Source organism: Seriola lalandi, unplaced genomic scaffold (genome assembly GCF_002814215.2).
Source record: "Seriola lalandi dorsalis isolate HSWRI2012SDOR001 ecotype SW California unplaced genomic scaffold, Sedor1 jcf7180002054663, whole genome shotgun sequence".
In the NCBI taxonomy this organism is placed as follows: Eukaryota; Metazoa; Chordata; class Actinopteri; order Carangiformes; family Carangidae; genus Seriola; species Seriola lalandi.
In genome coordinates, this window is record NW_019525216.1 from 1,743,678 (window position 1) to 1,771,529 (window position 27,852).

Below are 27,852 nucleotides of genomic sequence, written 5' to 3' on the forward strand. Positions count from 1 at the left end.
CGAGGAATTTATGAAAGACTGACAGAGAAGGTGAGAAATAAAAAAGGAAAAAATAAAAATGTGCAAGAGGCTATAAACACTGCTTTAGCATAGCAGTGTGTGTGGTATGAAAGCTTCCAGGTGTTAAGTAAACCCAAATGAAGTGGAGGAACCAATAAAAGCAGCTTCAAAAGCTCCCCTATAATCTTGTCAGTTAGGAAGGCCACCCACTAGCCGATGCAGGATTTTTCACTGATTGATATCATTCATATCTCCCCGCTTCATAGAGTACCTGCAGTAAGTACACACCACAGCTTGGAGTCTTATTTTCTCCTTGCTTAAGGCACGTCATGATATAAAAGTGGGGGGTAAAGTGCCTTTAATGCATTAAGGTAATGCGCTGTGGGCGCATGAGAGTTTTTACAAGACTGGTGTCTAAAAAGTTTGGATCAATCCCCTGAAGTTGACGTTGAGAAGTCCAATAAACTCCTTCCCACTCAGTCTGTGTCAGCTCTGCAGGTGTGCCATTAACTAAACAGTTTACAGCTTTTAAGTGCGTCTCACCGACGGAGATGGATGACAAAATAATTCTCTTTACGGTTTACAATGCATCAGCAACGTAGGTGTAATTAAGACTGCTCGAACATTGACAGACACAGATGGTGTACTGTATATATACTGTATGTATCTGAGAGTCGCCTGCACTCAAAATACACAACATCTTTACCCTTGATAGTTGGTAGGAACCTTAATTTATGTGGGCATGTGGTTCTTGCACAGATTTTAGTTTTTGTATCAAAGCATTTTGCAGCACTTCAAGGTCTACTGAAACGACTATATAACTCTGTATTTTATTAGGTCTTTGCCCATGTATACATGTTTAAAAAGCCTGTTGTAACAACTTTTACAGGCCAGATGATGGCCTCCATGGTAGATTACAGTTCATATGCAGTACGGCATGCAAAAAATCTTGTAAATACATATCATAGAGGCAGACAGACACTATTTATCACTGAAAACGATCAGTAAGGACATATTTAAGAGCTTTTGACTATTTCCAAGGTCAAGAATAAACTCTCACTCTTGATTTCCATTCACAGTTACTTTCACAGCTCATTTTGTCACTTCTAAACTTCCTTATTATAATATTTTTTAAAACACACATTATTTGAACACTTCACACTGCAAAACTTACCTTTACTGATTGGACAAAGACCACCCATCCACCCATCCATCCATCCATCCACCCACCCGTCTCTCTCTCCTCACACTGCCGGCTGAGCTTCTGTCTAGAGCGCTGTTAGCCCGCTCTCCAGGAACTAAGGAAGTTTTTTTGGGTGACTTCCTGCCTGATCAAAGCATCAGACCACCCAAGCCACAGTGTGACCTCTTGCCCCACATCCGCCCTCCCCCCTGCAGACACAAATACAAGGTTTGGCAGTGGTGAGGGTGACCTTTCTAGACTCCCTCAGATGAAGGAAGGCAGCAGAATTATTTTCTGCCTGTCATGCCCTTATCTGTGTCTGGCTGTTGTTTGTTTTAAATTACATGGAAGAACGACTTTCCAGCCGACCAGGGTGGAGGAGAGGATTGAGGCAGAATAATGAAAATGAAGAGCTGCAGCGCAGACATGACAGTGGCTCTGCCATGCTGTGTTGAGCTGCTGCATCATATCTCTAATGTAAAATATTATGAAAGGATTAGTTGTGACAATGTGGGGCAGCCTTGACTTTAAATGTAATCCAGTCATTATTTTCTCTATGGTTGTATTCAACCTCAAATTGCGAAGATCTTGCTTTTATTTTTTTAAATCACCAGTTACCAGTTAAAAGCTAATTAATTGTTTCAAGCATGCAGCGCTATTGTTATGACCGTGCAGTGTAGTGCAGGCGCTGTTTAAAGATCCAAACCTACCTTTCCCTACACAGGCAGAGTTTATTTGAGGAGAGCCAAGACAGACAGTGTATCAAAGATGAAAGAACTTGTTTTGTTGTGAATACAGAGGCAGAATAAAAATGATGAATATGAAAGAAAGATATTTTTCCCAAAGTGCTGCGTGAAGCCCCTGTGTGGCTGCACAAAGAAAGGAAATAAAAATAAGGTAGGGGAGGCAAGAGACTGAGGGGAAGCTAATTGATAAGCCCTTTTACTGTCACTGACAAGCAGCATTTCATTACCCACATACGCTCCAAACCCTTTCGCCAAACCCCTCTGCCACAGTGATTCCTGGCCTTATTGGATTTTTGCAAAAAATTTTGCATCTTGGCTGAGGTTGGGAGACCACAGACAAAGCACATTTCTTGAGCTGGAAGCTATAATAAACACAAGTGGATTATGGTCATAGTCTTGATTGGATGATGAATTAAGCTTGATGTGTGGGGATGGCTGTGATATTGTGGTGGTAGTGGTGTCTGATTGCAGACTGTGGAGACTGTTGCATCTTATAAAAATCATCCAGAATTATACGGCCTTTACACAATAGGATAAGTGTTCTGGTTATACTTAATATAAAATGTGTGCTTTACTCGTGGAAGATGGTGCAGTGTGCGAATGAAAGAAGATGTGCCTCGTTAAGGGGCAGGTGGATGCTTCATTGTGTCTTTACATTTCATGTGAACAGCTAATATATGGCGTGTGGTAACACGCTGTCGCACGTCTTTGGGTGAAGCCATGCGTTATTGCCCAGTGATGCGCAGATTTGTCCCATTTGCCAAAACCTGTTTTTAAATTGGCCTCCATTGTTGTAAAGCCGATAGTATACAATTATTTGTAAGTTAGTTTTTTTACAAAAAAATTTACAATCAGTGTGTGTTATACTTTTGTTTGGCAATCAGCAATCTACAAATGATTTAACTCTTCAGCACCCAGAGCACCTGCTACACCGTTCAGGTTTCCTCTGCGCATTATGAAGAGCAGACCGAACATACAATGTTACATTAACCCAGTCCCACTGTATAATTCAATCATTTTATGCCCAATTTCATTGGCAAATATGAACCATAATCATATTACGGTGAAATATAGTCATACAGATAACAAATTTAGGAGTTTGAATACCAAGTGAAGGGAGCTACAGCAAAGCAGCGCTAATATGGTGCAATTTGCAGTAAATAAATACCAGAGTTATTGTTGGGAACCTGTTTTTGTGACGATTCTCCACACTTTTAGCTGTTGAAGCCCTGAGTGCATCGGACGGCTAGAAAAGACCAGTATTTCATAACAAGGTAGAGCAGGGCTCAGGTCAGTTTGAAGTACAATTTGGAGCGGTTGAAGGGCTATCCACCGGGCAGTTGCTTAATGAGGCACTCACATGCTGATACTTGCTGTGATGTGTACTACATAATATTCCCCAGAGTTTCATGGGGGATGCTTTTTGATCACCTGCGGCGTACAGCCCCTGGGAAGATCACAGTGCAGGCACAGCGCTCAGATCCTCCCTGTAAGCTGGAGGCAGGATGTGGAAAGATAGCATGCCACGGGGTCTATTGCATCATGGGATGGAACATCGTCCAGTCACTGCAGCAAATTGTCCGCATCCTTCTGTATCAGTTTCAGATCCTCTTACTTTCCTATTACATTGTAGCCTTTTAAGTGTGTACATTTTTATGCATTGCTATTTGTGATTTGAATATTTTGTTCGCTGTGGTGTCAGACCTTGCTGCTAACACCACTATCTCGTTTCCTCACCGCAGTCTTTTGACAGGACTAGTTGTAGATCTTTTGGCAGGAGACAGGGGTCATGGGTTATAGTTATAATGATGCAGCAGGTAACTGGTTCATATGTCAGCTCCTGTTGATGTATCATAGTCCATATACTGTACTTCTGACATCTTACCATAATGCAAGACAATTCTAGTAAGTTTCAGACCTTCATTTAAAAGACACTAGTGCATCCTTAATGGAGATGAGTGCTAAATAAGCATTCCCACATACAGTTTGTGTGTAGTTACACTATTCTTGCACTGTGGCTCTTCATTTTTAGGCAGACCTGTTTTAACTAAAGGGACTCTGCTACCCATGGGGTTCATTCACAGTGCTTCTCAGCACCAGCAGAGAGCTTCACTCTCCCTGTCACTCCCTTTGGGATCGTGTAGGCCTGCAGTTTATTCACCATATCTCTAATTGCCACTAAGGGAGCCTGTGACTCTTGTTGCATGTAGCTGTGTACTAGCCCACAATGGACATTTCCATGAGTAAATCCAACATTAGGGAATTAATTAGGTAGAAAACAATGGGTCATAAGAGTACTAACGACAGAATAACAAGGCGCAGTCTTATTTGGTGCTCACCAGACGTAGCATACAACTGGGAAGATGCAGAATGCTAATTAGCTTTAGAGCTTAGCTATGGCCCATTTTCATCTGTGACAATATTTTATGTCAGGGATATTGTACATGTTGTAAAGTTTTACCAGTAGAGCAGGTTGACAGGTTGTCAACCCCATGCTCTTTCAGTGAAGCAAGCATGAATAATTTTTTTATTTTGACAGAATTTTTATGTTTAGATAATTAAAGAAGCAATACTTCATTTTTGCCACTACCTGCCGGTGGAACAAGCCGCAATCACAACATTGACGTATTATCACCTAATCATCATCGGCAGTAACAGTAACTAACTAACTAACTAACTAACCAACTAACCGAGTTTACTGGAACTGTAGTTATTGCAAAGGTGGAAAAGTTAATTCATCAGCGAGAAACTTTGTTGTACTTTTCAATTGGAGCTGCTTTTACTCTCAGCTGCTTGTGACCCACCTGTTTCTCCAGCTCACCACATCCAGGAAGCTTGAAGTGTCTGGGGAAATATGAGACAGATTAAATTTTGTCATGTCTTTTGCTTCCTTTCTCGCTCTTTCTTTCCAGTTATACACCACAATTATCAGCACACCATGTGATGACCACAGGGGAAAGGTTCATTACTTAGATGACCAGCCATGAACATTCTTGTTTGCACTTTTTTTCTTTTTTTCTTTTTTCTTTTTATTACTGAATGCTTATTTAAGCACTCTCGTTCTAGATTTGGTGATGGCTACACAGTGATCGTGAGGGTTGGTGGCTCTCCTCCTGCCTTGGGGCCAGTCGAGGACTTTGTCCAGCAGACCTTCCCAAGCAGTGTCCTGAAGGAGAAGCATCACAACACGCTGCAGTATCAGCTGCCATTCACACAGGGAGCTTTGTCCACCATCTTCAGCCAGTTCACCAGCCATCAGCACAGGCTGGGTGTGGAGGACTACTCTGTGTCCCAGACAACTCTGGATCAGGTAAGGCCAAAAAAAGAAATGGATGCGTGTTTGTGTTTTTTTTTGTTTTCACTTGACTAACTGTAAGTATTACTGGTTTACCCTTAGACTGAGAAACATATTATTAATTATCAAATATAAATTTGTAACAGGTTTACAGTTTCACTCAATCAAAGGAACCTATCATAATTCCAGAGGTGAAATATCATCCATCCATTGAAAACCAGCAGTACATTTACTCCAGTCTCCCGATTTTCATCTTCACCGTCAGAGATTATATCAATATATTTGCAAAACATAATCACAAGGCCAGGTTGTTGTTACGCATTTGGAAAACACGCTTCTAATGAGCAATTACGCACAGGCTCCATATGTGTGACATATGTCTGCTTTGCCTTGGGTATTGGTAATCTGAATTGTGGAAACTTGATTATTTCCGAAGGTTTGTTCAAGGCGCAGATGCAGTGATGACACTTTTCTCTTCATCCAAATGTGGTATTATCCCTCTGAATCCAGTTGGGAAAGTTGTTCGCTCTGTATTCTGACGAAAAAGCAAAGATGAGCACGGAAGTGGAGTTGTTCAGTCATTTTGTGATTATGCTTGAGAGCAAAGCAGGAGTTTTAGCTGGTTTCAGCTGCAACAGAAGCAGCAGGTGCACAATTTGACTCGAAATTTCTCTTCTGACATGGACAGAACTGGAGAGTATCTGGGGCCATTTTCTATTGTCCTACTGTAATTCTGTGGAGTGACAGCTCAGTTTAACGGATCATTAGGTCATTAATCAATGCATTCAGCATTTTAAGTGCTCTCAGTTAATGCAAGTCTGCGCAGTCCGGGATAAGATTTAAAGATCTATCACTGACTAGACATTGTCTTCTCCCATTTAGGCTGTCAGACTAACCAAGGACTACACTGTGGCTTGTGTAGCCAAGACAGTTCAACCGCCACGTCCCAGTATTGATCCAGACTGAGTTTTTTTTTTATATATAGTATATACAAAGCTCGCCCCACACAGAGCCCTTATTTTATTCCAGCCCAGGTGGGATAGCCAGCCCTGATTGGTGAGATAAACCAAGTCCAGCATGTTATGATCTGGGTTCACCTTGTGTTTTTGAAATGGTCGCAGAGACCTGATCCAATCAGGCACTCAGAGGCGTGTGTGTCTGGTCTTGCAAGCCTGCCATTAGCTCAGCAGTAGATGACCAGGTGGGAGGTAAGGATGACCTCGGAAGGGTCCAGAAAGGTCATCGCTCCACTCCACCGTGGGAGGAAAAAGAGCCTCTTGTTGGATTAAAAAAAAATTCCAAACAAAGATGTGAGTGAGTGAGTGAGTGAGTGAGTGAGTGAGTGAGTGAGTGAGTGAGTGAGTGATTGTGCATTTGTTCTGTGGCACTGTTGTATTCAATTCAAATTATGTCATGTAAAGAATACTGCAGGGATGTTGAGCATGTCATTATCATGATAATCCCTTGTGGATAACCCCTAATTCAAGATAAAACATTTTCTACAGCACTGTTTAAGTAAGATATGCCCTTTAGGGGGAGATGAGCCTTCCACTATGACAGGAAAGGAATTTATGTAAAGCTAAATGCTTTTACTTAGTCTGGTTTACAGTCAGATTTGGTTTCTCCTAAAGGACTTCTAGCAGAACCCTGTTTATGTTTCACAGATTGTTGGCATTCAGCCATACTATTACCTCTAACCTTGCGTAATTTCTGTTTTCTTTTTCGTCAGCTTGCCCCACATCTGCGCTGGTCAATATTTACCAGATCAGAGGTAGTAAATAAATCATACTTGGACCAGGAGATCAGAGTATTAAAACACAGAGGGGAGTACTGGAGAACCTGTGGAGACCTAAGCAGTCACCTTTCAGCTGATGATTTATAGAGAAGAGCCCTGCCCTATAGTATAACACTCGACTTGCACTACAATTAATATTGATCCACACAGCCAGGAGCTCAGGCGTTAACGCTGATGGCCTAGACAGTGCAGAGCAGATGGAGCGTTTGAGAGGAAAGTGTGACTTTCTAAACTGTCTTTTAGGAGCAGATTGTGTGGTAGGAATGTGAAGTTTTTGCTGCTTTGTGTGTTAGACAATGGTCCACATTGTCACCACTTCGACAGTGAAACAGCTGAACAGTTTATCACTAACACTCACCCACAATCTTATGTTTAGCTCAAATGTGCTTTAACGTTAATGTATTCAGCCAATTATTCTGTTTGATTGTACACAGTATGATTCAAAGAGTGTGATGCAACCTGACATCTCAAACTCTCTTCCTCTATTACCAAATTAAAATACCGTACTGTGATTGCATTTGAGGCCGACTTAAATGAACATTCCCTTCTCTTGTATAAGTTTTTTACAGTAACTCCTATTACCAGCCCCAGTATGGGTAACATAAACAATTGACTTTCTAGTTAGAATAACTTGTTAATCAGATAAAAAGCTGAATAAAACTGAAAAAACATGGTGCTCAATGAAGGTCAAACAAACCAAAATGTCATAAATTAACAAATGTTCCAGCAGTAAGCCAGCCATTGCTATTCAAGTCAAAATACGTATAAAAACATCAGAGAATGATGATGTTACTTGGACAAGCCAATGTGAATGTCATTTTACTGCATGTCGTATGCAGCAGATTAAACTTTAAATTATGCAAATTATTTAGTAGCCTTTTTAACATCTTTTAGCTCATTGTTTTGGTTTTTCTGCCTACAATGTTCTTGTTTTGTTTCAGTCTAGACACTCTCATTGACCCCAAAACAAAAAAGAAAACTGTTAGCAGCATGCTTTTAGGAGTAAAACAGAGCTAAAAAGAGAGCAAAAAATTACACACAGAAATGTGACGCCAAATTAAATTTCCAAATTCTGCTCCTGCTGCATATTGGCTGGATATGTTTTCATGGAGATAATATGTCAAAGTGTTGCACAGCCCCCAAATGCCCATAAATTAATTAGAATAGCTTTAAACTGTGCCTAATAATACCTAACTCATTCCTAATAACTCATGCCTAATGATGTTCAGGGGCGCAAACTCATACCTATTAATGAACATTTGTACTATGAACATTAAGAATTGCTGTCGTAAAGTGTCACATAATGTAATTTTACCTTTTTAAATCTATTTTTAAATGCTGAAAGTTATTTAAGTTCAGTTGTTTTGTCTTCTTTAAGCTACAAAAGCGAAATCTTCCACCTCTGAAAATCATTTTCAAACTCAGTGCACTGTCATGGCAGAACACGGACATGTGAATTCCATGTATGTATACGCCGTTTCACATTGTGCAAGGACTCCTTTGAAAGTTAATTGGGTGATTCAACGTCATTCACCTCCTCTGTTCTGCCTCAACGGGCATCAAATAAACACCCAAATGCACCCTCTGTAATGTAATTAATGCCTGTATCCATCTGTTATTAAGAAAATGCCACTCAGCAGCAGTGGTGCATGACTTTCAGATCATGAATGGATGGTTGGCTAAATACAGAAAGTACATTACGAGGAAGATCACATCACAAAGCAGGGGATCAATTTACCATGGTCGTCTCATTCAAAAATGCTGTCAACTGCACCACTGAAGCAATTTTAGAAAGGTAAATACAAACTGCTTATAAATTCTTTTGCAAAACTATACAGCCTTGACTATGAATATGAAATGCTCTGCATGTCTCAGCACATCAAGCCAATATCAGCCAGTGGCAGGGTCAGAGGCCGGGAGAGATGTGCAGAGGGTGTATTTGTTGCTACTGTCATTCTTCTCCTCTTACTCATCCTCCCCTGGTAAGATGCCTTGACAACTGTGACCTTGATACACACTGCTGATGGTCTGACATCACACAGAGGCCTATTTTACCCCGAGGCAATCTCCAGGTGTAGCGAGCCACCAGCTCTATGAGCTTACACTTAACAGTTTCTTCATCAGGAGGCTTCACATACGTAAGTGTCCAATTTCGACAAATCAGAGTTGAACAAACAGTATTACTTGTTTGAATGAAATTAGTTGCTTTTGTTTTGGAAATGCAGCGGATGAAGTGGCAAAGACCTGCCCTAACTTAGAGTGGACTAAGGACAATAAACGGCTTCTGTGGAATAGCTTGGTTTTCACTGAAAGTCTCACAATTTGAATCTCTAGTTAGAATAACTTGACTCTTTTAGTTTAACCCAGTGCAGGATAGTGAAAAAGCAGCACTTGCCATTACTCATTACCACTGCCTAGCTACCTGTGAGCAAGGCATTTAACCTCCAAGAGAAACTCTGGACCACTTTTCCTGGAAAAGTGTTAGTGCTGAGTCTGTCCTGAATAAAGAAAAATCTTGTCTGACTATCAGTATTTAACATAGCATCACTCAATTCTATACATTCAAGATGTATTCCTGTGAAATGACAGGCGATTAGCTTAGCTTAGCTTAAAAGGGTAAAAAAGCTAGCCTGGCTTTGTCCTGAGTTTTAATGTTGTGCGGTGTCTTTGGTGGTTGTCAGGCAACATCACACAAGCCACTGCTTCTGGCTTTTGTTAACAAGAAATGGTTATGCTACGTAATCCCCTGTAAACCAAATAAATTGTCTTTTTTGTGTACATGTTAAACAAGTGAGATGTAACATGTTACACTTTAGTGGTATGTTAGGCAAATTTATGTATTTTGGAGAGAGTCAGACTGCCTGTTTGCCCCTGCTTCAAGTTTTTATGCTAAGCTAAGCTAATCGCCCTTTCGTTCTAGCTCAATACTTAATGAACATGAGAGTAGGATCCATCCTCTCATCTAACTCTCGGCACGAAAGCGAATAAGTGTCTTTCTCAAAATAACAAACTCTTTATTTAAAGGTTTTAATGTATATAAATGAATATAGCTTAATACATGAGCAATACAAATGCCTCCAGTCCACATTTTCACTTAAAAAGATATCACACAATAATGACAAAGTAAATACATCACAGTAATTGGCAAAGCACTTCCTTTGCTCAAAAAATTAAGTTCACAAATGTTAATAAGACTTTTTTTCTTTATAATTAACAGTAAATTATAAGGCTACAGATTATATTGACTAATTAAAAATGGACGCTTCAAAAGCAAACAGGATGGATCTTTATTACTCTGTCTTTATTATCTGAGCTTCTCATAAACCAAACCCTGGAAAGACGCTATTGTTTATTTCTGTTCATTTCTGCTGTCCCATTTAATTTAGGGCTGAGTTTGTTGCAATGAAAAGAGGGTTTAATTCATATGAAGTCAGAGTTGTCGCTCATGGAAACAGTTTGGATGCTTCTTTTTTTTTTTTTTCATTGAGATTTTAAATATAATCTAGTAATTCGCATATCCTTTTATATTCACACAGCCAACTGAAAATCTTTTAATGAAAAAGCAATGCTCTTATCATTTTATATGATCCTCTTTGTTGCTTTTGTCTGCGGAGTAAAAGTCTTTGTGTAGCTTTACCACAATAGACAGCTAATGCTAAGAGAGCAAAAAGCCTGGACTGCGGCGATGTTTACAGCACAATGAAATTCACACAGCTTTTTATGAACGCCATAGCATTGATTTCTTCTGACATTAAATGGGCATCACAGAGAGAAGAATGATTGTTTTATTCTCTTTCTCAGCTGGTCAAAGATGTCAAACTGACATTCACTGTGTGAGCCTAGTCGCTTACTTGATGCTTCATAGCCCTTGTCTGGCAACTCATTCACATGCGCCCCGTTGTCTGTCCCGCTATATTTGTTTGCTTTAGAGGCAGAGGGTGGGGGAGAGCAAAAATTAAATGGGTAGAGAAATGTCCACAGGCCCTTCAGTACTGCGTGTATTTTAGTGTAAGTGTTTATCTTGTCTTTGCGTTTAAGTGCTTTTCTCCTCCTCCTTGATATTCCAGGTTTTTGTGAATTTTGCGAGGCACCAGCACGGAGAAGAAGACTCTCAGGCCTACGACAACCTGGTGGACACTTCTGATGAGAAGCCACTGCAGTCTGTGAAGACCTCCCAAGAAGGAGAGAAGGTGTAACACCCATAACAAAAGCATAACACGTTAGACTTACAGTGGGGCAGCATTATACCCAAACGAAAATGGAATGGGTTTGATTTTCAATTAAAAAAATTATGGGTTCATGAAAGATGCACTGTATTTGACCCTAATCACCACAGTGTGTGGAGGCAGGTCTTTCAAAATGATCTTTGTCTTAACTTTGCACCTAGTGCACCATTGCCTAATGGCTTGTAAGTGTTTGTGGTGCCTACATGTCTCCCTAAAAATAACCAATTAACTATTTCTAATGCAAAGAATCAAAAAAGTTTCTACTATAAATGTGTAAACTTGTGGTGAAACTGATTCCCTGTGGCACTGATCATGTAGCCTCCACACGGTCTGGGTGCCATTAAACGAATAGATGTGGGGTCAAAAAGAGTGTACAACCATGAGAGATGTTTAACAAACATGAACGACATGCCAGTTCAATTTTGTTTGGAGTGTACTGCTGATCTTAATATACCTCAGGAGAGTGTAAGGACTAAATGATTCCCTGAAAGCATTGCACAGCACCTCAGATACCTCAGCACTGACCTTTAAATTAAATTATATTTGATATTTTTACCAGTTGTTTACATGTGCTTCGGATTCTGATTATATGTTGAACTGTATATCTATATAAAAGAGAAACCTCTTCCCTGATGTGTTTTCAGACCAAATTATGGCAAAGACTTATTGTTGCTGACGTTGAACTGATCAGATCAGATGTTTGACTCACTATTGCACAATAGTTCAATCACTTATGTTCACATTTAATCGCATATCCACAAATATGAACAATAAAGTAGGAACGTTTTACAAATGCTGAAAGAAATTTAACCTCTACATTATGATGTGCTGATAAGCAATCCAGTGATTGCCACTCAGCAGAAATGATTAATAACAATGTGTTGGCTTTGAATGTCTGAATGAGCTTCCAATCAGCAGTAGACAGAGTTTAATAAATTACGCTGAGGTTACAGCAGTGGGACAAAACAGAGTCAGTCAGTGTCAATCAGCTGTCAAACATGTTTGGTCTGCAAGAAAGGCAATGCATCCCATGTGTGCACCAATTATAGCGTACAGGCAACTACTATTCAGGGCCTTCCTGCTGCATTAGAGGCAGTGATCATGAATGTAAGTGGACACATTTCTTGAGGAGTTACTAATGAATGTATGAGCACATTTTGATGCATTTTTTAATGCATTGCCTTTTGAAATCTTTCAATTTTATTCATTACCTTTTCTTTGCAGAATCAAATTAAACTTTATTACTCAGAACTTTTTTTCATAACGCATGCTGGTACTGGTACTGGTACTGCTACTGACGTGTTAATTTGTGATCACCAGAGGCCAGTGCCGGTATCGCAGAATAAAGCACTCCATCTCATGTACAGAACTCTGCTAATAAAGTGAAGATGTTATGTCACCATGTGCCCTCTAAACACCCAGAGGTTATGTTGAAAACCCTTCTGAAAATCAGCAATGTGCCTTATTTGCTAAGTTAAGGTGTATAAGGTGTATATCTTACGTTATGCAAGTATACAGACTATTTTATTGCAATTGACTATTTACTAAGTCCTGCCTCTCTTAGTTACTGTTGCTGCTGCTGTCAAGCTTCCCTTTTGCACATATTCTGTTTACAATGATAACAGTGGCAGAGTTACCACTCAAAATTATTAGTAATTTTGTGTAACAATGGGTCCTCTCTTTTTGTGCTTCCACTGGAGTCATTTTAAAAGGAGAACCTTGTAAAAAGGTCTTAAATATACATGTGATGGCTACATATGATACCATGCTAAAGGCGAAAGTACATGTCCTAGGAAAAAAAAGTTAGCATCCAACATTATTATTTTGTTTTAAACTCTGCTAGCATCCAGGACTGGCTTCCACAAACTGTGTAAATACTAACATACACGGTGATTGTGGTAGTTACAATAGTGACTAACCTGTAACCACATAAACTATGTTTTCAGATTTTGATATAACCTTAGAGGTAACTCTGTTTCTACTGTTGGTGTTAGCTTGGTAGCCAGACATGCTAATAGACCTGTTGTGCTTTGTCACGGTTGCTAAGCTTTGATTGGATAATCACAGTTCAGCGGAGCGGTTTAGTGAAAGGTCAGTTGTGACTGGGAAACATCCATTTATAACAGTTGTTGATAATAATAAATACAGCAACATAAATGCTGTTTTTAAAACCGTAAAATTGCCTTTCTGACATTCATTTCATTTTTTAATTAAATTATAATTACAACGTGTGTAACATCGAACAGAAAATCTGTTACAGGCTTTGGACAAACAAAATCTAAAACTTTTAAATGGTCTGTGTCTTCACATCTGGCAAAATATCACTCAGCAATGTTTTATGTGCAATTTTGACTCAGGAATATTTTACATTCAAATGTAAGAGTTATCCATAGCTATATTCTAACTGTATTGTACAACAATGAGAGAATGTAAGTGTCTTAATGATTTAAAAACCCAAAAGCTATTTTCTTATGTAGCTTATAATACTTGGCACTTAACTTGAAAATGGTTGTGGTTTCCTTTCGAAGCGTGACATAATTTGTATGCTCTGCTAAGTCCTCACATTACTATCATGCCCGTTGCAAACAATAATGGATTCTATTTGTACTGAATATTGCTTCATGCCAAGACAAATTATTAAACATTTGCACAAATTGTAATTTGACTCTGACTTTACTGTTTGTACATTGCTGCGTTTGTCCACTGAAAGTCAACTTTGTACATGTTGTTTTGATGTCTTGTCCTTCCCTTCACTCCTTCGTGTCTCTCTCTGAGTGTTCAGTTGCAGGCTCACATCCGTCCATCTTATAACTCCGACCATGGGATGCCAGAATTCAGACTGCGCCTCAGTGGGTAAGGCATTTTTATTTCAAAATTAGCCTTCTCAAAGGGGACAAGACATTTTCTCTGCCAGATGTCTGAGAATGAATTCATTTTCTTGTCAAACTTCCATGTAGACACTTTTAGTGTGTGGGCTTTCTGTTTATTTATTTTACCTTTTTTTTCTCCAGCAAACTCAAAGCTAGTAAGCCTAAGGTTAAACCAATTGGTTTCTCAATTTAATTTCAGCATCACAAAAATATGTAGCTCTTGTTTTGGTGGTGACTGTCCTCCAGTTCATTAAGATGTCTCATTTTTATGTCATTCTAAAAACATTTCTAATACCAATTTTCTGCTTTTTTTCCTCCAGTGGATTAGACGATCAAACCTCAATGGATCTGCTTAAGTGTCTGCTCTACTTTTCAGTCTAAATTATAGAGATAAATGCATATGGATTCTTTGTTTTCTCTCTTAGGTGCAAATGTATTTGGTTGTTTTTGTTTGTGAGTGGCAGTCAGATGAAGACAGGGAAAGCTGCAGTCCTCTGTGAGTTTCTGCTGTACTTCGCCTAGCTAAATTATTTACTGTTTTTTGTTGGCCCACAGAAACATACTGCAAACAGTACTCCTGTGCACAGGGGGACATCAATGTTGTTTTTGTCATTTATCAATTAAAAATGCCAGACTTTAGCCAGTTTCTAGATGAGATCATCTTCTCTCTGTTTTATATTATTGTAAACTTAAAATCTTTGGGTCTTTCACTGTTTGGTTGAATGAAAGAACCGATTTTAAAATGTCACCTTGGGTGTGATGGACATTATTCACAATCTTCTGACAAAATATGACACTTTTCACATTTAAACATGAACAAACTAATTGAAAAATGGTCCATGGTTAAAGATAATAATGAGTCGTTGCCCCAAGTTTGATCAATTCCGCCACTTCCCTCATATTTTCCACATACAGTAAGAAATCTTATGCTAGGTAAAGTTTTTCTTGGACTTAAGTATCTTGAGTTAATGTTTGGTCTTGCTGCATGTCTCACACCTCTTCTCTTTCTTTACTCATTAGGACTCCGAGCTCTGGGGCTTGCTGCCAGAGGCAATCAGCCAGGTGGGAACTTCACAGAGGCGATAAAACTGGAGTCTTAAGGTACGATTACTTGTCACATTCCACCATTATTCCCTTGCACATTTCATCCCGGTGTATTACGTAGGTTTATGAGCAGAGGTTACATTACAGATCAGGAGAATCGGGGGTGCAGGACTGAGCAGGCAGGCTGTTAATTTGTTTCAACTATTGATTCTCTTCCTGCGGTATTTCTTCAATACAGTATTTATATATATACTGTATGTTCAAACATGGAGGGCAAAACCCGATTGTCCCAATGTACACCAAACTGTTAAATGTTTATTTTGCTGTCTCCCTTCTACAACTCTGCCACCACTTTTTAAGGGATATGCTCTCTTTTTGTAGTAGTAAGTATTTTTATTTGGCGTGGAGTGGAAAAATACAGCCGGGAACAGCCAGTAATGACATATAAAAGACATTTTCCATTTCAAGGAAGTTAGATTTGTCATTTCTTCCTCTAAAAAAAAATGTCCCCGACAGTGTATCCTCATTTTGTCATCAAATAATGTAGTTTTGCTTCAGTTTAGCTTTTGTAAAGTTTAGCTTTTAGATGATACGCTCACATTTTAGTCTAGTAAGACTGCTTTATAAATCATACTCTACATACAATACTCTTTCCTATGACTTGACATTTTGCCAATCTCATTGTCAAGTACAAGAACAAGGCACAGTCAGTTGAAATGGGAAGATTACAGGAGTCAGAGGAGATTCAATGATCTGCTCGACAGACGAGCTTTACAGAAAGCTCCTGCTACCTTTCAGACTATAATCACCCTCTGTACTGTGAGTTTGCTGTTCTTGCTTCAGGGTAGCTGATATAGGCTGTCTGGAATAGGTAGTAATTGGAACAATGTCTCAGTTCGTCTCACTGCAGTCAAACTACTATAGACACTTCAGAGGAACTTGGACTTTTTGCCTGCCTGGAGAGATTTTTTAAATGATCTGTTAATTTTAACGATTGTGCCTCCATGTTCTGTTTATTATTTTTCTTTGTCATGATCTTGTGCTGCATCTATTTACCCATGGGTTTACAGTAAAAAGGCTGAACTGTTTACTTCCGTTCATTCATTAGGAAGCGGTACATCATTATTTTTCATAACTGTCAAGCATATTAAAATGCTTTGTTCTACTGTTGGGACGTGGAGACGCAAAATGTTCAGGATTAAATAAATAAATATGAGATTATGAAGAAACTCTATGAACAAATACAAACTAAATAAATAATCTTGGAACTCAACTCATTATTTTGAACTTTTAAACCTAACAAATTTTTTAAAGGTCATTGTTATTTCTACCGGGGATTTTTATTTCAAAACTTCCTATTTTTGAAGTAATCATTTCATAACTTTACTTTTCCAAATAACTATTTTATTTCATAATGCCCTTTTGCAGTCTTCAGCCATCAGTCATGATGAACAGGGTATTTTTTCAGTATTCAAACTTTTTGAAACTCTGCAAGCTTTGAAAAAACACATTGGCGCTCTTACTGGTGGTCCTTGAACTGGTTGCATGATAAGTCGTTTGAAAAAAAAAAAGAAAACTTCTCCTCACTTCAGTAATTGAAAGGTCTCCGCAGAGCCAGCAGCGGGCTCATAATGTTTCAACAGACCTCATGCTTTTCCAGACCAGTGTTGATTTTAATATTAACCCTGCTGATGTTGTTGTAGAGGACTTTTGACAAATACATTACACACTGTAGCTCACTAATGTTGTGAAACTCAGATTTATCCAGATGGAAAATCTATGCAGTATTTATGTTTTCACTAAATTAAAATATAAAACACAGATGCAATTCACTTGGCCTGTGGCAATAACACTGTGCTGCCTGAAACTGCTGTGTACATAAAAGGAAGAAGCTGACATTTGGGGATTGCTACCACACGTGCCCCAAATCTGAGTGTTTGAAAAATTGTCCTTTTAAAAGCCTTTGTAGTGATCGGAAAAAGCTATTTTGAAACCTAATTATCGCTCCGAGTTGCTTCATTTTCCAACTTTGAACTTTACTTTAAGTATTTGTTTGATGATTTGTTTTTGTTTTTTTTGTTTTTTTTTGCATGAAATTATTTTGTTGACTTTTTATCCTCATAAAAGTGCTTCAAGAACTTCTTCTGCAGGAGAGAGGTGGGAATGTGCAAACAGTGGAATTAGTACATGGTCAAGACTGCACAGTAAAGTTCCCATGAAATGTCTCTAGACTGTGTTTTTCCCTGGGGTGGATGGAAACATGTTCAATATTTCAGTACATTCAATATGTATTTTATATTTTCCACAGGAACAACTGTGGTTCTTGTCATTAAAAGTATGACTATTTATTGGGTGTTTAGCCAACAAGCATATTACCAATTAATTTGAAAAAAACGGTGTTTCTGAAATCATCATTAAGTCTATAACTGTAAATATTTACTAATTATCTCCTGTGGCTCAGGAGTGGTGCTCCAGTATTCACTCCAAACTAAAATATTTAATGTGGCTTTCTCCCCGTGTTTGTCTGTCTTGTCTATTTCCGAGGATCTAAGACTGAGTATAAAGCAGATTTCATTATTTTCTCTAATGAATAATAGTTCCCGTGTTCCCAAAAAATGAGAAATGTAGGGCGTGTGCTTTTGTTTTGCATGCAGCGTATCTAAAGCTCCACATGAACAAGTGAAATAACGTACGTGCGCAGGCAGTATATTTTTTCTCTGGTAATGAATGTCAGCAGCTTCTGCCAAACAAAAGAAAAATGAGAAATAAGTGTTGCGTTGACTTTGGACAATTTTTTTTTTTTTTTTTTTTTTTTTTACTGGCTGAACTAGTTACTGTGCATTTCTCACAGAGCAGACCCCAGTGTGTGACCCCGTCTGCAGCTGGTATAAAATATCACTGTTGTCTTGTGGAAAAGCTGCTCCTCTCCTCCTCCACTTAATTGCCTTTGTTGACATTTTTATGCATGCATGCCACGCTAAACTCTCCATCTCGTGTGCCACTTTGATTTAGAGGACGAAAATACCATCTCCTCTTTCTTCGTCCTGTCCTTGTTTTTTTTTCCCTCGCTCAAGATATGACATAACAGCATCTGAATTATTTTTTTCCCCAGATTCTTTTTTTTTTATGGTAGCCATTATATCTGAGTGTTTGTCAATGATGTTTTCTGCTTTTATTAAGTTGGTGCTATTTCTTTAATCTCCAAGCTATCCTGTGACATGTAGTAGATGCCACAAAACTCACAGTGAATGGGTATTCAGTCATTTGTATGCAGTGCTGGTTTCCAGAGCTTTATTTTGTCGACTATATCTACTATATGTGGGTGAGTGACCCCAGTGGACGCTGGTGTGAAGCTACCAGGGGGTCGTGATGACTCATACTATGACGGGCTTCAGTTTAGTCCAATTTCTAATCTTTTATAAGGTTAAAGGTAAAGAAGTTGCTATGATGAAGGATTGTCACACTTTTAGTCCATTTACACCAGATGCTTCTTCTTTGTTGAATGTCCTCCAACCTCTCTGGGGCCTCATGCTGAGGGATGATGAGGGTTCGAGCTTGCTGCATGAGCCTCTATTCCCTTTTGATTTGTGTTCATTTAGGATCTCCTGCAGCGATGAATGCTACAGCACCGCTGCGAAGTCAGAGACATTTCTCAGCACCTTCCAGCGATTCTTTCTTCCTGTCCAGCTGCCATCCCCAAAGTGTACTGCTCCCATTTGTATGGAGGGTGCTGGGTGGGGGTCGCTGTCACGGCACTGTCAGGCATGAGCTGTCTTGTGCCGTGACTGATTGTGGCCATTTTAATCATTTAGCTTTCTTTAAGTCACCTTTGCAACCAGCGGTGAATTATTTTCCTTCCTGATTCATCATATCTGTTTTGGCTTTGCTTAGCTTTTTTTTTGTGTGTGTGTGTGTGTGTGTGGGAAGGTAGGACGGGGGTAGAGGGGTGGTTATTACACACACAATTGCACAATCATACCTTGAGGATGAACTTGATCAGCAGCTGAATCAAGTCAAATACTGAAATAATTCTTCTCGGGTACATTTTTTACGACTACTAATACATGATACACTAATGGTTTTCTCCATTTTCTTTCCCTTTCATCAAGAAAACCAAGTAGTAAAGTTCACCACACATACAGTGAATGTCAAGGTTAACAAATAACAGAGGCGAGGTTAACAAGTTGACTATTCTTAACATACAAAACGGATGTAAGGCCTGTAGTAGCACTTTTTGTGTGGAAAACACTTTTGAGCCACGTGTCCTAAAAGACTTTGTACAGATAGAATCAGGAGACGTAGAGGTTTCAAACAATGTATCATTTGTCAGGGTTGTGTGAATTATTGACACTCGGGGTGTTGCAATATGTCGGTATTGATGATATTTAAAACAATGAAATATTGATATTGTGTTGATATATGATAATATCGTGATGGCAGATGTTAGGCCTGTTTATCAGTTCATCTAGTTGTCTTTTCACTATCCATTATGTGTATTTGTTACGGTTACAGCCCCTTTCCATCTCCTTGCACTCGTATGTGAGTTTAATTGATTTGCCAAAAGAGACAAAACACAATAAAGAAAAGTGAATATAAACAATAACAATTTTTTTCCCCAAATTTTCTAATGATATCACGATAATATCATTATCATGAATTATTTTGGCCAGGAGCAGCCTTAGCACAGTCCAAAAGAACACCCAGAACAGCAGGTGTTAAGGTTAAACCAGTTGATAAGTTTAGCAGGGTTGCAATTTTATAATGTCTATGGGACTAAATAAACCTAAGCTATCCCGGCCTATGACAAATTATATTTATTACACTCAGAAGGAAATGTTATTCCATTTTTCTCAACGTAATGACTCTATGTTCCATCTCAAAGTCCTGTGCTCAACTATCCACTCGATCCTCGTCCTCAAGACCTCCATGTAAGAATGTGAAACTGGAGTGTAAGAAAAGGCTGCCACTTAACATAATCCAGGCAGAAATTACTTTTCCTCTTAAACACATTTGGCAGAATGATTTAGTAGTAATCAGTAAAACATATTTTTTTAGGACTCAGATTTGAATTATTGTGATTTATTTAACTTTCTGCAGTAGTGTGAGTAAGCAGTGTTTTTCTTCATAAGCGCTTAACTTCATAATTCCACAAGTGAGTCAGGGCTCAGCAGCAAAACTCTCATGAACTTATAATTAATTCATTTGCTGGAGAGTGTTTGTGGAGCCTGTCGTCCTGAAAGGTTAGAGGGTTTGGCAGGTGGGGGAGTAAAAAACAAATCTGCACCATCTGAAATAAATGCTGTATGTTCATATGATGCGCTCAGCAACGCGTATAGCTGTTACTGACTTCCAAGCCGGAACTCACAGACGTTTCAAATTCAGTACATTTCTGTAGAGATAATGAAAATATCTTTCCCATCATGCAGGTTTGTGGATTTGAACAGCATCAGGAGCATGCAAACATGAGCGAGGAGTCAGCTCTGACAACCGTATCTGTCCCTGTATTTCCTCCCAGAACCCTCCTCTATCATCTAGTTGGGTGTGTTGTCCATTAAAGATTGCCTTGAAGTCTCAACAGTGGTCGTGACTTTGTATGTAATCTTGTCTGGAAAGTGATGCACTCGCTTGAAAGGGCACCAGTGATCTCGTTGACAATAGAGGCGAAATAACGAGCGGGCTCTCACTGCCTGTTGCCACTTCAAAACCTCACTGTCTAATGGGTTGGTGAAGAGGCTCGGTTTGCCAACAAGGTTGCTGGAGGAGGGGAAGCGGAGTAAAAGAGAGGGAAAAGAAAACTGAAGGAGAGTTCACGGCCCAGACGCTCTCAAGCCCGGCTGTTTCTCCTCTCTCTCTTTCTAAAGCCTCCCAGCGCTTTCCAATCTGTTTTTGTAGCCGGGCATGCGACTCCACTCCCAGTGTTTATCTGACATCATGAAAGGTTTCGGCTTCCCCCGATCCGCTGACAGCCCAAACCCTTCAGAGTGCACGCACAAGCCCGCTCGGCAGATGACAAAGCGCCGCTGAGCCTGTCGGCAGACCCACGCGGCTCCCAGCATGCTTTGCCCTCAGCACGTCACCTACCTGGTCTGGCACCGGCTCAGCCTCGGAGACCACCTCATTATTCACTTTGACAGGGTTTTATGACCCAGCAGCTATGCCCAGACTTGTTGTGGGAGAAATGAGCAGATGCGTGAGTGTGTAGCTGTGGCACTGTTATCACACTGCAACTGAGCATAAAGCAGGAACTTCTAGAGTAAATAAACATGAAGACAAATAGGTTAGTTGGGATTGTGATCTGTGTTTAATTGAGCGGAGTCGTAGGTGGTGGGTTCACTCAGTAGTCGAGTCAGAATTTGAAAACTCGACCTATACGAATGGAAAACCCCGTAAGTTTGATTTTTCACTTCAATTGTTATGCAGTGCAGGGTTGGGGGTTAAAAAAAAAAAAAAAAAAGCCTAGGAAAGAACCTATTAATGCACCACACACATGGGCCTGCAGATGCATACTGATCAGCAAAGCCTGATTGAGCACAGGATGATTCACCCAGGCTTTTATTTTGATGGAGCGATTCAGGGCCACACTTGAAGAGCCACCTTGCCATTCCCTTTGCTCTCGAGTCTCCTCATGAAACACCAGGTAACAGCCCGGGGCAACACAAGCCCAAAATTTGCCACAAGCAAGGGGGGGGGGGGGTTCTCCAATATATTTTTTCCTCCTTTAAATCAAATGAAGTTTGACCTTACTGTTGTTGGAATACAAAGTAGGTGAGACAGAGGACCCCTGTTCAAAGCAGGATCTGAATGGCTCGCCACAGCTTGGGAACTAACAGTATCAGCACCCTGCACTCTCTCAGATAAGCGCAGTCGGCTAAAAAATACAGCGGTACATATGTTTACCATCATTATACTTGGCTGCATCAGGGGAAGAAAAAAAAAAATGGTCAAGGACATGCAAAATATCTGACCTTTAAAATGCTGCAGCCGCTGGACAGACCCCTCAAATAAACCTTGTTTTGTTAAGCGACATGACTGAAGGGAAATTTCTTCTTCTGTGTCGGTGTTTGAATGAAAATAGATCGGACTGACATTGCCATGCAGGAAAGAAGAAGCAGTCAAGCTGTGTGAACTTATCTATGACACATTCTGTACCATGTGGAATTGTTGGACACATGCTGGTTGTCATACCTCCTGATGAGTGACTGCAGAGAACGCAGGGAAAGTATCATTGTAGCTGCCTTCGTCGTTTCCATTACACAAGGTTTGTGAAGAGATCCTACTGAGACTTAAATTGACAAATGAACTTAAATATGTGATTACCTCGTGTTGGATGTGGTGGTTACAGCGTTAAATGGTGTCCATAGCAACAAATGTAACTCAGGCACAGATGTAGGGCAGAAGAAATAGTCTTCTTATTACCTGCCTGTAGGATCTTACATGTGATGTCTGTATGATTTCACATATGACTGTGAGTGCAGTCTTAACATTTTGACACGTGTGTGCGTGCTTGCATCTGGGTCTGTCCATGCATGTATGTACAAGAGAGAACAATGTCCCGCTGTGTGTGCGTGTGTGCGCAGTTCCAGTAAAAGGCCAGGCCGATCGATCAGCAGGGGCTTAACAGCTTTAGTCAAAGAGCACACTTCTGCTCGCTGCTCTACACTCTGTGGGCTTCCCGTGCTGCGGCCGCTCCAACGCTGAATTCAAATGTCCAGACCTCCGCACGGACACGCAGACTTGAGCCCTGCCGGACTAAGACTAAGATGACTGAGGTTCCTCGCCGCGAGTACGTGAGTTCGCAAGGATAGGAGGCTGCGCTGACAGAAGACTGGGCAGACACGGCTGTGATCAAGGTCAGGTTTTAAAGAAGAGTGGCAGGGGGGTTAAAGGATTTTTATTTCCTCTCACACTGTGGCGCTTGCATCATCGTGGGAAATGATGGAGTAAAAGTTAACAATTTTATCAGTCAAAAGCAATATGAATTAGCCAGTTAATAGCAACTTTCCAGACATTTTGATTGTTAACTCAACATTCTGACAGCAGATGGACGTTATCAGCTCCCTGCCATTATCACCGGGAATCGAAGACCTTATTCCCAAGACAAGAACAAGCCTCTGTCACCTGATGTCTTTTATGATCACATCAGCAGAGCAGTCATCTGTGTGAAACCTCACTAGTACTGTCTGCAGGCTAGCACGCTCTATGGAAGTCCACACGGAGCCCACAGTAAATACTCGCATGAGAGCCCTCGCAGACTAGATGAGTTTTGGCAAAGGCCTGCCCTGACCCCTCTGCAAAGCCTGCAAGTCAGCAAGTGTGGGCGAGGGCGGACTTTTTGGATTCAGCACATCTTCCGTCTTTACCCCCTCGAGTTGTTTTACTGCATCTGAAACCCCCGTAAGGAAACGAGAGGCCCGAGCAGAGATACTCAGCTCGAGTGAGGGACTCCAGCTTTGTGTCCAAAATCGAGATGGCTTGTGTGTGAGTGACTGATTTATTTATAGACTTCATGCTCACTCTAGTACCTGATTGTGATGGATTTTAATGGCACATCATCCTACACGCTTCCTTTGCTGAAATGAAACACTGAGAAAGCAACATTTTACAAACAGTTTGACTGTGTTGAAGGGCAGCAGGTTGATTATTTGCAACAAAAAAAAACACTCTTCGGCTAATGTGGATGCACGAAAATAGACAAATTAAGCTAAAATGTAATTAGCGACAAATTGCTTTGAAATTATGACCAGATTGATTGCTTTTCAGAGTCAGGTAATTCGCCGTGTGATACCACGCGCGCATGTTCTTGTCTTAGCCTCGCTGTTAGACAGTTAATCAAACCACTTCACTTGTCAAATGGATCACCTAAAAACGAGCACAACGGCTCTCGGCTCCGAGGGAAGAGAGCTCTGCAGCGTGAGTGTGTGTGTTTGGTCCCAGCCTTTGCAGCTGGTTGTTTTTGTTTCCAGCAGCTTTGATTAGTGTGCTCCAGCCCACTTGGCGTCCCACATCACTGGGAAACGCTGACAGGAGAGAGCAGGAGGAGACGCTCCTCGGGCACCTAGTCGTCTCTGAGGACAGGGCCGACCCAGGAGAGGGAGGAAGACATATGTAACGTTCATGCTATGGTGTGAAAATAAACACACCGGCGACATCATGAGACGCGAGCCGACATTGGTGGCAGCATGACCACTGGTTAAGTGGTTCAACCAATCCATGTCTGGTGCCATAAAATACATAGTTCTGTGTAAATGTTAATTTTGAATGATTGCTTAAATTTCAAAAAGTCTTATTCCAGTTTATTTTTGCAGATAATTAAATATGACTCACTGTGAATGGAGATGAAGCCTAATCAGGGCATTGGAAGAGCTCAACAGGCTAAAATCCATCTTTTTATTGTAAAAAAAAAAAATAAATAAACCATCAGTTAAAGCAGGTTTTTGATTTTTAACATTTCTTTTCATCCCATCACAACGAGAAAGCCACTTTTAGATAAGAGGGGGCAAATGAAGCTCATCAGTCCGTGTAGGTCGGTCTGAGTGGTGCAGCTACAGTGAGCCTGAATCCTTCTTCACTAGGCAGAGATGTTCTCATTTTGTATACTGTGATTATAAAGGGAAACAGAAACCCACTAAAAAAAAGGCAAAACATTACAGGGAAACCATTTTCCAGGACATTTACTGCACATGGTCAACAGCCTGCAGCTGCTCTCTCAGACAGAAACCACTTGTTTCTCTCGGTATGAATCTCCAAATATTCAGGCTGATTTGTTAGTGGTTATGTCTTAACCCTCATCCCCGCCTCGCTCATCTGTCTTTTCCTCCTTGTGTTGGGGGCAGATGCTCAAGCAAAAAAAAAAAAGGCACCCCTTGTAAATATAAAAAAAAAAATGAAGTTACATACAGTAGCACATCTTTTACTCCCCCCCCCCAATTTACAAAGAAAGCCTATGCTCAGTGTGATGTGTGCACTAAGGTGAAGGCAGCACGATCATTCTCTTCCTCAGTGCGTCCTGGTGGAAGATTCTGATGACCTCCCTGTGGTTTATCTGGATGTCTTCCTCTATGACAAGCAGGAGCAGATCAGAGAGCTGTTCTTCTCTGCAGAGACCTTTTTTTTTTTTTCTCACCGGCAGTGTTGCTGCATAGGTTCAAATCATCTTCACAAAGGTCGGAAAGATGAACTGGCCTCTGTTTATCTTCGCTATGGCAAGGATTTTTTTTTTTTTTTCTGCAGGCCTCTTGAAGGAAAGCTGGAGGGGAACACCTCTCAGCTCTGTCTTCATCTTCCCGCGGACGTCTTCCTCTGCTTCTGAGCTCGGGGTGCTCACCCAGTTGCCACACACTGTTGAGGAGTAGAAAGACCAAATGATTCTCTCAGTGGGACTTCCAGCATTTCTTTACTCCAATCTCCTGTTAAGCTCCTCGGTCTTTGTATCAAGAAATGTGCAGAGCACACTAGCCCTGAAGTGTGCCTCTGAAGCGGAATGGTCCGAGAATTCTTCCTGCAGAGAATTTCATGCTAGAGCACTGACTTGGAACACAATATGAAGTTTATTGCATTTCTATACATCTTATTATTCCCTTGGGCCAGATTAGGTGGATGGCTTTCCTTTCACTGATGTCATCTCGGAGCTTCATAACAGCTTCCACAAATACCCTGAAGGGCTTTCAGTGCTCTCTCTCTCTCTCTCTCTCTCTCTCTCTCTCTCTCTCTCTCTCTCTCTCTGCAAGCCAATTGGGTATCTGACAGCTTTTTGAGCTCCACCACACGGAGACTGCTGCCATTTATCCAATGCAGCGTGTTGCTTTGGGAAGCCAGTGGGGGAAAAAAAACACCTGCAGCTTCCTCCACAACGTTGAAGAGCATCACAAACTGCTCGCTAAACTTCGAGGCTTCGCATTGTGCACACGTGTTCTTGTTAGACCTGTACACAAGCCGCTCCATCGTAGCCTCGGCCACACACGTTTTCCAGCTATAGACTCTTCTTGTACAGAAGGACGCTTATTATTTCCCAGCTCGTCGTCTGTAGTCATAGCAACATTGGACACCTCAAGGAATCTTTCATTGTATTTGCATATGATGAAGATATTGCACTACAAATGACACTTGACATCAGAGTCACATTTCACTTCGCGTCTCCCTACTGATGTAACTACCCAGTGCTGCAATTATATCGTTTTAGCTTCTGTTAGACAGCAAGTGACACTTCTGGGTGACTCTGGCAACATTTCCTATGTGCATCTGTCATAGCGCGAAGATGCATTCACGAGTTCAAGGAAGTTACAACTGCTGTTGCCGGAGTTACTCTCATCATCACCTCACAGTGCTCGTCCCCGCCGTGCAAGATATCCTGTCAGATCAGTTAACCTGGTCAGGATTTCTCTATTTGTCTGCCTCACTCACTGTCTTAACTTCCAGCCGCTTTACATCTGATACATCAAACGAAGGCTGGAGTGCCTTTTTTTTTTTTCATTTGAGGTAATTGTTCCATCTCACCATGTCTGTCATGTGGATTGAGTGTTCAATTTTTCTTTTTTTTTTTTTCCAAGAGAAGTGTTCCACTTTCTTATGCCAGTCCTCCATGCTTATCTGCTTTTACACTTTTCTTCAGAGAGGAAAAGCTGACAACTTAAACAATGCACTGAATCAGCAGTAGGTGAGAACTCCAGCTTCACTTTTCCAGAGTACCTTTATAAGTTTGGAATGGAGGCATTTTTTGGGAGACACCATGTCTGGTTTACAAGGGCCAACACTGCAGCACCTGGAAATGTCACCCTCATTGCACCTGACGTGAGATGCTTCACCGTTGGGAAGGATATGTAGGATATATCATATATTAACTATGTTTGCAATTACCTCCTCTTAATTAACAGCTGGTACTTGCACACACCCTTCCTGTGCCTCCATCTCACCTTGGTCGTGATCTAACATGTCAGAGAGCAAAGTTTCTGCAGCTGGCCCTGAACACAACTAAATGGCCTTGATCTAGGATAAAATAGCGCTGCTACTATTGACTGCCTTCTGTAGTCCCCCCCTTCTTTCTGTCTGAGGTCAGAACTCAGATGTAGTTATCAGACATTACAAACATGTTTTTCATTGAGAATTGATGCCATGGGCCAAATTTAAAAAAATCAAAATATAAAATTAGGAAAAGAAACGGAAAAGAAATGTTTTGCAAAGGGCAGTTATCTGGTCAAAGGCTGAGAGAGCAGCTTCTTGAGTTATCTCTGCATGTGCCTGACAATAATTGTTCTATTAGACTCAATAAACCTGATATAACAAATACACAGATTATAATTCTTAATAGAAAATTTTGCTGTACTATTAAGTGATAAGATAGAAACACCATTATAAAGAGTATTACCATTCAGGTTACGGCTATGCCATTGTTCTGTATGACTTCACTCACAATCCCTGGTATTTTATGTGTTTAAAAGAAAAGGAAGAGGCGTCATGTGGGACGCATTTAATCGCTTTCTTGCTGAGAGAAGAGCGGTACTCTTGTGTCTGTGCAGTAAGTCCAGAGCTGGAGCTGGGAGACAGCTTAGCTTAGCATAACGACTGAGGTTACTAGGCCTGAAAGCCTAAAAAAAACCCCACAAATTGTCATTTATACATGACTGTCTTTGTACGGATTAAACAGATGAGATGCTGTTCATTATTCAGCCTTGGAGGTACTGGTAGACACTTTTTTGA

General features: G+C 40.5%; 1 protein-coding gene across 2 annotated transcripts in view; it reads left to right on the forward strand.

Moving 5' to 3' along the window:
* The window catches only part of LOC111665943 (phospholipid-transporting ATPase ABCA1), a 146,550-nt gene extending 132,645 nt beyond the window's left edge, over window positions 1-13,905 (forward strand). For both annotated transcript variants that reach the window (XM_023421077.2, XM_023421078.2), the window contains exons 49-50: window positions 4,996-5,239; window positions 11,087-13,905. In XM_023421077.2, coding sequence (XP_023276845.1) covers window positions 4,996-5,239; window positions 11,087-11,215 — 373 coding nt within the window. In that variant the 3' untranslated portion in view covers window positions 11,216-13,905. The remainder of the gene's footprint in view (window positions 1-4,995; window positions 5,240-11,086) is intronic.
* Window positions 13,906-27,852: the final 13,947 nt, after the last annotated feature.